The sequence below is a fragment of the Vicia villosa genome, linkage group LG1 (genome assembly GCF_029867415.1).
Source record: "Vicia villosa cultivar HV-30 ecotype Madison, WI linkage group LG1, Vvil1.0, whole genome shotgun sequence".
NCBI lineage: Eukaryota > Viridiplantae > Streptophyta > Magnoliopsida > Fabales > Fabaceae > Vicia > Vicia villosa.
Genome location: NC_081180.1, coordinates 80,450,935 through 80,461,926, shown reverse-complemented (window position 1 = coordinate 80,461,926; position 10,992 = coordinate 80,450,935). Strand labels below are relative to the sequence as shown.

At 37.1% G+C, this 10,992-nt stretch overlaps 3 protein-coding genes across 3 annotated transcripts; 1 reads left to right on the top strand and 2 right to left on the bottom strand.

The window, feature by feature from the left end:
- Positions 1 to 3,136: 3,136 nt before the first annotated feature.
- Positions 3,137 to 5,222, bottom strand: LOC131643308 (cysteine proteinase mucunain-like). Its single transcript, XM_058913497.1, has 4 exons — positions 4,669 to 5,222; positions 4,343 to 4,578; positions 3,916 to 4,056; positions 3,137 to 3,832 (listed from the first exon to the last, which is right to left on the bottom strand). Exons 1-4 carry the CDS (start codon positions 5,135 to 5,137, stop codon positions 3,275 to 3,277), a joined length of 1,404 nt encoding a protein of 467 aa, XP_058769480.1. The 5' UTR covers positions 5,138 to 5,222; the 3' UTR covers positions 3,137 to 3,274.
- A 700-nt stretch (positions 5,223 to 5,922) lies between these two features.
- On the top strand, positions 5,923 to 6,631 carry LOC131647199 (uncharacterized). The gene is made up of 3 exons (XM_058917114.1): positions 5,923 to 6,072; positions 6,158 to 6,346; positions 6,557 to 6,631. Exons 1-3 carry the CDS (start codon positions 5,923 to 5,925, stop codon positions 6,629 to 6,631), a joined length of 414 nt encoding a protein of 137 aa, XP_058773097.1.
- Positions 6,632 to 7,019: 388 nt separating this feature from the next.
- Positions 7,020 to 10,132, bottom strand: LOC131647188 (uncharacterized). The gene is made up of 3 exons (XM_058917103.1): positions 8,661 to 10,132; positions 7,916 to 8,551; positions 7,020 to 7,443 (listed from the first exon to the last, which is right to left on the bottom strand). The coding sequence occupies exons 1-3, from the start codon at positions 10,130 to 10,132 to the stop codon at positions 7,020 to 7,022; spliced, it is 2,532 nt and encodes an 843-aa protein (XP_058773086.1).
- Between the last annotated feature and the right edge of the window lie 860 nt (positions 10,133 to 10,992).

Below are 10,992 nucleotides of genomic sequence, written 5' to 3'. Positions count from 1 at the left end.
TGTGGATGATATTCTCATAGCAAGCAACAGTGTCGAAGATGTGATGAGGGTGAAGGCTGAACTCAATAAGGAGTTCGATATGAAGGATCTGGGAGCTGCTTCCAGGATTCTTGGAATTGACATTCGAAGAGATAGAAAGAAGTCGAAGTTATGCCTATCTCAAGAGGCATATCTACGGAAGATTCTTGAAAAGTTTGGTATGTCGAATTCGAAGCCAGTTGTGACTCCAACAAACCCTCAATTCAAGCTGAGTATTGATCAGTGTCCCAGTACTGATGTCGAAAGAGCCTATATGAATAGCATTCCGTATGCTAATATAGTTGGTTCTTTGATGTATGCTATGGTCTGTACTAGACCCGACATAGCATACGCAGTAAGTCTTGTAAGCAGGTACATGGCGAATCCTGGAAAGGCTCATTGGCAAGCATTGAAGTGGATTTTAAGGTACATAAATGGGTCTCTGAATAGAGTCCTAATTTATGGTGGAGCCTTGGGTGAAGATAGTAAAGCAGTAATAGAAGGATATGTCGACTCTGATTATGCAGGTTGTATGGATTCCAGAAAATCTATTTCTGGATATGTTTTCACTATGTTTGGCACTGCAATTAGTTGGAAAGCAACACTTCAGAAGGTTGTTGCTCTATCAACCACTGAAGCGGAGTATATTGCCCTAACTGAAGCTGTGAAAGAAGCATTGTGGCTTGAAGGTTTTGCGAAGGAGCTGAAACTTCAAGGTCGAGGTATCACTGTTAAATGTGATAGTCAAAGTGCAATACACCTGTCGAAGAATTCAGCCTATCATGAGCGAACTAAGCACATTGATGTGAGGCTGCATTTCGTCAGAGGAGTAATCGAGCGTGGAGAAGTCCAAGTGCTGAAGGTTTCGACTGAAGACAATGCTGCTGATATGATCACCAAGACATTGCCGAGTTGCAAGTTTTTCCACTGTATGCAGTTGATAAAGCTGCATGAAGAAAGCTAGTTTGTTCCTTGACGTTGTAGAGTTAGGTCCAAGGTGGAGATTTGTGAGATATTGGATCGAACTCTAGTATTGTCGAAAGGTAGCTTCTTGGTTCGACAGTTCGACAGAGTTAAGCATGAAGTCGAAGGATTGTTCACATGCTGGTGTCGAAGTGTGCATGCTGTAGTCGAAGATGGATCTAGCATGCAGATGTCGAAAATGCTAGGGTTGTTAGCATGTTAAATTAGGTTTTAGTGTTTAAACCCTAATTTGTTAAGTTAGCTTGTTTATTAAGTTGGCTTGTGTAATGGGCCTTGCTGAAAAAGCCCATTAGTTAGTATGTTAGGTTTTATTATAAATAGCATACTAGTCTCTCATCATTGCTAAGCTGCAAATCCTAATTTAGGGTGAGAGAGGTTATTTGTTATTCTTGTAAACTTGTAATCTTGTTTTAAGAGAAAGTGAAAGAATAGCAGTTATAACCAATTCTTGTGTTCTTCTTATCCTCTCTAATTCCCTATTATACTTTGTTATTGGTATCGTTTTTCACAACAACTAAAAATGGTATATTAGTACACCAATCAAATTATACAGAAAGGGTATTGAGAAGGTTCAACATGGACAAGGCAAATCCTTTGAGTAGTCCAATGATGGTTAGAACCCTTAATATTGAAAAGGATCCTTTTAGGCCTAAGGAAAGTAACGAAGAGGATCTTGGCGCAGAAGTTCCATACCTCAGTGCCATTGGGGCACTCATGTACCTTGCTAACTATACAAGATCCGATATAGCTTTTGCAGTGAATTTACTAGCAAGATTTAGTTCATGCCCTACTAAAAGACATTGGAAAGGAATAAAGCATATATTTCGATATCTTCGAGGTACATCTGATCTTGGTTTATTTTATTCTAACAATACAAAACCAGTTTTGCTTGGTTATGCAGATGCACGATATTTGTCAGATTCACATAATACTAAATCACAAACTGGATATATATATTCACATATGGCAACACTGCAATATCATGGAGATCTCAAAAGCAAACTCTTGTAGCAACTTCTTCAAACCATGCAGAAGTAATTGCCCTTCATGAAGCAAGCAAAGAATGTAGATGGTTACGATCGGTAACTCGACATATCCAGGGAGCGTCTGGTTTACCAATTGATAATAATCCAACAATTTTGTATGAAGACAATGCGACATGTGTTACCCAGATGAAAGAAGGTTACATAAAAAGTGACAGAACCAAGCATATTCCTCCGAAGTTTTTCTCATTCACACAAGAACTAGAAAGAAACAAAGAGGTTTATATTCAGTATATTCGTTCAAGTGATAACGTGGCAGATCTCTTTACAAAGGCACTTCAATTTTCAAGAAGCATGTACAAAATATTGGAATGCGTCACCTTCGAGATCTTTAAAAAGAACCTATATGTGTTCTGTTGAGGGGGAGCATAATGTTGTACTCTTTTCCCCTTATTAAGGTTTTTATCCCAATGGGTTTTTCCTAATAAGGTTTTTAACGAGACAACTTATGTTTCCATAGGATTCGTCTCAACAAGAAATCAACGGAGCACTGCGGCAAATATTTCAAAAAGGGGGAGTGTTATAATAATCGATCATTATTATATTTTGAAATAGTAACAAACAGTGCATGTCCATCATGCATATAAAGTTTTCAACTTTGCACAGTAGCCATGCACAGTAAATGCTAAAAGCTCACTACTATAAATACCACTTCGTGGTATATGTAAAATACACCAATCGTTTTACGAGAAATTATATACTACCAGTCTCTTCTATCTCTCTGCATAATACAGTATTCTTAACAAATACTATGTTAACCTTCCAAAACTTTTATGCATAAAACAAAGCTTTTGCATTGTATGGTGTCATTTGGATTACAAAGGAAAACGGGACAATTAGGAGTATAAGTACTCTAATGTTTCTGAAATGCAGTGTCATTTCTTTACAAGATAATATATGCTTAAACAGCTGAAATGCAGTGTCAAGGAGTGAGCCAAGAATTCGTTTTCTCACTGAAGTGATTATTAAGAAGTGACAAATAATGAGAATGATTGTTTGATTTCGACCGAACATGAAACTTATAAAATCAGCAGCAAAGAAACATGCTTTAAACAACTTCAAATATAGCAAAGGAACTTGAAACACAAATAGAATCAAGAATATGTAAATCTATACAATCTATATAAAGGATCAATATTCCAATAGCATGATGCTTCGTTGTATATACATGATAGATTGTAAACTTTTTGTGCCTAAACCAACAATGACCATTCCACCATCTTTTCTCACTAATTGTTGTTCTTCATGGCAGCTTTTCTCTGAGTCATCTTCAAAGTACTTGTAGCAGGTGTTCTTTTCAAAGCTTTCACTCCAAATGGATTATCTTTAGTCAATCGGCAAGTTCCGGCTTGAGAATCACAGACGGGGTAGTCGGGAGGACAGCAGCTAGAACCGTCGTCGCAGCAAGTTGCAGACTGAGCAGGGCAGCATCCCCATGCAAAGCAATAGTTTCCATACTCAAAGAGGCAACAACATGTGGATCCAGTTGAGCAAGAGTAATATTCATCACAAACAGTTGAAGGCTTTACAGGTGATGGAGGAGTAGGACCAGGGTTGGGAGGGTTTAGACCCTTCTTGGTAGGATAGGATGCCATCATTGCAATTCCACACTTACCAGTATTGTTGGCAACTACAACATTCCTCTCCAACTTAATGTAACCATTCTCTCCCCATGATGGTCCCCATGAGTTCCTCACAATCCAATAATCAGTACCGTTTTCGGTTCCGTATCCAACCAACACAACACCATGATCAAGATCTGTTCCACATAGGCCAGTAAAAACACCCTGCATCAATAAAAAAAGTCAAATTTATGACAACATTCATTCAAACAAGTTTGAAAGAATGAAGAAACAGATAGATATATTACAGATTGGTAAAGCTGAAATGCCCTGCCACCCGCTTCAATGGCAACACTAATAGGTTGATGTGCAGCAGCCTTCTTCAAAGCTTTCTCATCATTTTCAGGCACATCTTCATATCCATCAATAGATACCACTCGAGCATTTTTCTGAAAAACCAAAATTCACATAGTTAGCTAAAATCAGGACCGTCTTTGAGGGCGATTGCAGATGGACCAGAGTCTCTAATCAAACAATATCTAAATAGGCTTCATAAAATATTTGCCACTAGTAAATCATTATTAATTAGAATGGAGTCTCTAATTGTTTTGTTATGGTTGAAACGCATCTAACCTACCTATAAGACCTCTAAAAACTCAAGACATCTCAGGATCAAGATCAAACAATATGATAAGAATAAAAGACAAATGATATAAGCAATGTTTCATAAATTACCCTGTTGATATCACAAGTATTGTCCTTAGCGCGGTAAGGATAATCCTCTTCGGTATCAATGCCACCATTTTGTATTATAAATTCAAAAGCATTATCCATGATACCACCATTGCACCCCATGTTATAACCTTTATCACAATCCACCAATTCTTGTTCAGATAAAGATATGAGTTCACCAGTTACAATTTGGTTGATCCCTTCCACCGCACCAACGGTTGAGAATGCCCAACAACTCCCTTCACAAATCACAAACATAATTCATATAACATTCATAAACAAAATCAAAGACAAAACAACATAAATTCAACCAAAACCCGAAAACTCACCACATTGGCCTTGATCTTTGACCTGATTAACAGCACCTTTCTCCCTCCAATCAACAGATTCCGGCAATTCATCGCTATCACGAAAAGCATAACGGGTACTCTTCTTCGCCCCAGATAACAACCCTTTGGATTTTCTACTTTTTGTACCCAATACCATGGAACGGTATTCCTCATTGGTGAGATCAGCAAACTTCGTGAGACCCAACTTATACGTTTGACCCTCCAAACTGTTATGACTTTCGACGAACCGCAGGTTATCTTTAAAGATTTCAAATCTACTTTCTTTCTCACCCAAAGCATTATAAACCTTACCATGTTTCACCAACCACGATTCATAAACTTTCATGAGGTGAGCATCTGTCTTCGCAGCCTCAAGTTTTGCATCGTAATCAATGATGGACATGTCTAGGGAACATGCAAGAGACAAAAAAGAGAGAGAAAGAACGATGGCAAGAGAAAGATGAGCCATGATGGTGAATTGATGAAGGTGAACGTGAAGAGGTTATTGTGAATATATTGTAACGGTGATGGTGATGGAATGTGAAACGGAAACTGGTTTAAATAGGGAGAGAGATTCGTTTGTTTGAGTGAATATAGTAACCTCGGCAAAATATGCGCTAGAAACAACGGAACGTGCGATTTTGACTCGTTTAAGGATATTGATTACCTTAACTGGATTTGTTTTGACGAGGATACAACACGTCAGAAAACAACAACTGTTTTTTAGGAAAAAAAAGTCTACTATATTTTGCATTTTTTGTTTTGTTTTCCTTCTAATTCTAACTAACCGTAATTAGGTCATTGATTATTTTTAGAAAATTATCAAAACTTTGTCAAAGAATAGAGTAATTGATATTTTGGTTTAAAAATATTGGCTAAATTACAGTTTTGGTCCCCCTATTTTAATGTTTTCACGATTTTAGTCCCCCTGTTTTATTTTTAAACAGTTTTGGTCCCCCATCCCCACTTTGGCTACCAAAAACACCTATGTGGCAATTTTTAAATTACGTGGCATTATTATTTCGTTATTTTTTTCCATGTCATTATAATTAAATATTAAAATTATAAATATTAATTACAAATGGGTTATTTAAGAAAACATGTTCTTCTTCGTGTGTTTGAGAGTGCTAGGGTTTCACAACTAAGAAGCTGCCTCTGCCTCTTCTTCATCGTGTTTTCAGGGTTTTAGGGTTTCACAACTAAGAAGCTGCCTCTACTTTCTTCTTCTGTGTTTCATTGCAATCCCTCATTCATATGGCATCTGAAGCATTTAGCATTTCAAGCAACCTATCTCATTCTAGGAGAAGAAGGTTGCAGTGTTACTGTGGGTTGGACGCCCCCCTGGTTACTTCTTGGACATCTCAGAATCCAGGTCGAAGGTTCTATGGTTGTGGGTTATACAAGGTAATTCAAAATCCCTAATTTTTTTCGTCCTTGTATAAATGTTTTAATTTTCTCAATCACTGAGCAATGGTCGTATGTTATACAGTTACAAGGAAGGAAAGGATGTGCATATTTTGAGTGGTACGATGAGCAACTGGAAGAACGTTCAAATGAGGTCATCAACTCATTATTGAAGAAAGTTAACAATTTGAAGAAGGAATTATTGATAAAGAAGACTGATGACAAGTTGAAAAAGAAAGTCAAATTTTTAGTTACATTTTTGGTTTTGTCTTGGGTTCTGATATTAGTGTTGCTGCTAAAAATTGTGGTTGGATAATATATTGTTGGTTGGATAATGTATTGTTGGTTGGATAATGTATTGTTAGTGTTAGTGTAATGATTATGTAATATAGGTGTAATGTATTTTGCAACGAAAATTATCAGTACATGGTTCTCAAAATTATCAATACATTGTTCTATTTCAAAATGGTTCTATGTTGTTTAGATTGCTTATCAATACATGGTTCTATTTCTTATGGTTCAGAAAGATTGTGTATCAAAATGGTTCTATGCTGTTTAGATTGCTTATCAGTACACGAAAGATCCAATACTGCATTCAAAATAATGGATCAATTTCAATACATGGTTCAATTTCAATTACATGGTTCAATTTCAAAATAATGGATCAATTTCATAATAATTGTAAGCTGCATTGCTTAATGAAAGATCCAAAATTGCATTCAACAATGACAGTAACTTTCAAAACAAGATTTCTTTCATTTCTTTCATCAGTTGTTAATACATTTTCCCAAAATAAACAACAATGACAGTAACATTGGTCAATACATTTGCCCAAAATAAACAAGAATGACAGTAACATTTGTCAATACATTTTCCCAAAAGGTTTATACATTGCCCATATGATATCATATCTAGTTGCTATCTATTACATTGGCCAAAAGGATTTCCTATCTAGTTGTTTCTTGTGTTAGAGGCGCCTGCGATCCTTGTGTCAAAACAGTAGGCGCTTCATCGGTTGATGACTTCTTTTGCTTCTTTGTTTTGGTATTTCCTGAGGTTGATGCTTTCGTCTGCTTCTTTGTCTTATTACTTCCTTTGGGCAACTGTCGATCCGCCGCTGTCTTTCCCTTGCACATCCTTGAATTGTGCCCAAAATTCCCACAGCTTTTGCACTTGACAGTTGTCAAGATTCTAGGTAACACATTGCTTGAAGTGGGCTCATCATTAGACTTGTTTCTTTTCTTTTTGGGTCGTCCTGGAGCTCTCCTCATGACTGGTGGATTAATTGGTTCACCTTCCGTTGTTGGCCAAAGTCTTGGACCATTCGAAGGTAGAACAATATTAGAGTATGTTTCCATGAAACTTGTTTTCCTGTGCACAATATAAGAGTAGAGCACCAGTTCAGTATCACACTAGTTTAGTTTAGCATTCAGTTCTATAATACTAAGACATTCAGTTCAGTATAACACTAGTTCAGTATATCACACCTATAATACTATAACATTCAGCAATACTAGTTCAGTTCTATAATACTAAGACATTCAGTTCAGTGTAACACTAGTTCAGTATAAGACATTCAGTTCAGTATAACACTAGTTCAGTTCTATAATACTATAATACTATAACATTCAGTGCAGTATTTAGTTCTATAATTCAGTTCAGCATACTTATTCAATTCAGTTCAGCATTCAGTTCTATCTTTCAGTTCTATAAGAGTATATCAATAAGAGTAACAGTATTTCAATGCAGTAAGTATAAGAGTATATCAGTTCAATTTTGTATTTCAATTCAGTTCAGTAATTATAAGAGTAATTATAAGAGTATGTAGTTCAGTATTTCATACCTATAATACTGTGACACAAAAGGAAATGTGTCAGCCTTTTTGTGTAAAATACAACCAATGGCGTGAACACATGGAATGCCGCTTAGAGCCCATTTACGGCAAGCACAATGATGTAGTTGTAAGTTCACCTCGTAAGTGTCCGTACCATTGGTCACACTAAAGATATTGAAAGCATCATCTCCGTGCCATGTTGGTGTCCAACCACCAGCCTCCCTCTTTAATCTTTCAATAGTTTGTTCCACCCTAGGACAAATATTGCCTCTGAATCGAGTAATGAGATTTTTCTGCTTCACTATCCTTGTTGTAATGTAATGCTTTATACCTTCGAGTAAAGTGATGATGGGCTTGTCTCTATACTCCAATATAGCCATGTTGAACGCCTCACACATGTTATTTACCTGCAAATCACAATGACTGTAAGTGCGGAATGCAGACCTACTCCACATGGCAGCCGGAATGTCCTTCATGTCTTTACAAGCAGCTGGATCGATAAGTTCAATCTTGTTCATGGCTCTTTCCCAATCTGGAACTACAGTTGCCCTAGCTGCTTGCCATAGTAACTCTTTCATATGTGCGCCAGGGTACTTCTTCTTCCAGTTTCCGTACAAGTGCTTAACACACAGCCTGTACCAATCCCTATCATAATACAACAATGTTAATATTGTATAACATAATAAAAAAGGAAATAAATAATGAAAAAAGTAAGATAACAACCTTTTGTTGGTCTGAAATAAAACCATAAGACCTTGGAAAAATGTTGTTCAGATCTGCTAATAAAAGATCCAGAAACCACTTCCATGAGTCTCTTGTCTCGGCTTCCACCACAGCATAAGCAATTGGATAAATTTGATTGTTCCCATCCATTCCCACTGCCGCCATTAGCTGACCACCGTACTCACCCTTCAAAAAACATGCATCAAGACCAATCAAAGGCCTACAGGTATATGCAAATGCTGCTTTACAGGCCTCTAGACAAATGTATATCCTCTCAAAAACAGGTCCAACATCAGACATCCCACACTTGATTATCACAGTGGTATTAGGATTAGACCTTCTGAGCTCCTCACCATAATTTCTCAAATATGCGTATTGCTCAGTCTCAGCACCATGTATTAGTTCCAATGCTCTTGTTTTGGCCCTGTATGCTTGTGCCGACGACAACTTCACACCCCACTTTTCAAGTGACTCTGCAACCAAACCCTTTGGCCTCATTTCAGGTGTATGTCTCAAGAGGGGTATAAATTTCTTAGCCAGCCATTCTGTTGTAGCTTGCCTATTCTTAGCAGTCCTATGACAAGTGTGATCATCAGTCATGTTCACCAACTGCCAGTATTCGTTCGCTACCCTTTTACTAAATCTCATGTAAAAGGGACAGTCCTTATCACACCTAACAACAACTCGCTTCCTATCGTTTTTCGTGATATGTAGGTTTTTTATCTTTTCCATTGCAAATGACTTCACTGCCTCTCTAATAAGACTTTTTGAGGCAAATGACATTCCAAGCTCAAATCTCACATGATCACCACTTTCGGGCATTTTAAACTTCGGAAAAGTAGGTTCATCACCATCGTCATCACTTCCTCGGGGAGTATCAAGTTCATCTGATTCAACATCATAGGCTTCTTGAAAATCAGATGCTTTGGTTGGTTCTTGGGTTGACGAGACTTGGGTTGCATCGTTGTTTTCTTGCGTAAATGTGTGGCTTGGTACTTCGTGTGTCCAATCCCAATCATCCTCAACTAAGTCATCAAATTCACTATCCCCCAAATCATCTATTTCATCTTGCACAAAATCTTCGTCTTCCTCACTTTCATCCTCATTTACTTCTTCTCCCCCCTCTTCCACATTTATTTCTTCCCTCTCTTCCACATTTATTTCTTCCCTCTCTTCCATATTTACTTCTTCCCTCCCTTCCATATTTACCTTTTCCCTCTCTTCCACATTTACTTTTTCCCTCTCTTCCACATTTTCTTCTTCCATATGTACTTCAACATACTCTCTTACTTCTTCTTCTGTTAAAACTTCGGGTTCATCTACTACATGCTCAACATAGATATTACCAATATCGTAGCCATTCATTTCTTCCCCAAATTTCAACACATCTGCATCACTGTCAAAAGGTCGTAGCCCACGCTCAAATGATAATTTTGGGTGATGATACCACATGCCCTTGATTTTTACATAACCCAACTCGTTTATAACCTTCATAAAGTCCATATAACACATATAATCCACATCAAATTCCCAATTGAGTTCTTCTACCTTTCCATTAACATATATCTTGCAAGGATAAAGAACAAAGTACCCCCCATGATTAATCCTTAACCTAACTACATTTTTTCAGCTGGCCTATAACATACAAACAAACAAATACATCTCAGGATAAACAAGCAAAATCTCAGCAAATAATCAAAATATCAGAAACATGAATGAATATCAAAATCTCAGCAAATAAACACAATATTAGAAACATGAATGAATAGCAAAATCTCAGTTCACAACAACAAAATTCTAGTTGACAACATACCTACAACAAAACTTCTCCTCTGGCTTAGACTTAGAAGAAGACATTTCTGCATATGAAATGAATTGAAGGTCTGCGGTGAAAATTAGGGTTTTCAATCATAATATTAGGGGTGAAACTCAACACAGAAACTCGAAACTACCTGGAAAGGATGCTTTTTTGTTGGATGCGATTTGGACGCTTTCCCTTTCGTCATGCTTCTGCCCTGAATCCTCCTTCGTTGCTTTCCCTTTCGTCATGCGTATTGCTCAGTAACCTCCTTCGTTCTTTTCCTTCTTCGTTTGGCACTGTGTCTTTTGTTTTTAACTAAAAGAATAAAATAAGACTTTCATAATTACTTAATTTTTATTATTTGCTAATAAATGACCTGGCATTTGACAATAACGAAATAATAATGCCACGTAATTTAAAAATTGCCACATAGGTGTTTTTGGTAGCCAAAGTGGGGATGGGGGACCAAAACTGTTTAAAAACAAAACAGGGGGACTAAAATCGTGAAAACACTAAAATAGGGGGACAAAAACTGTAATTTAGCCAAAAGTATTCTTAGAGC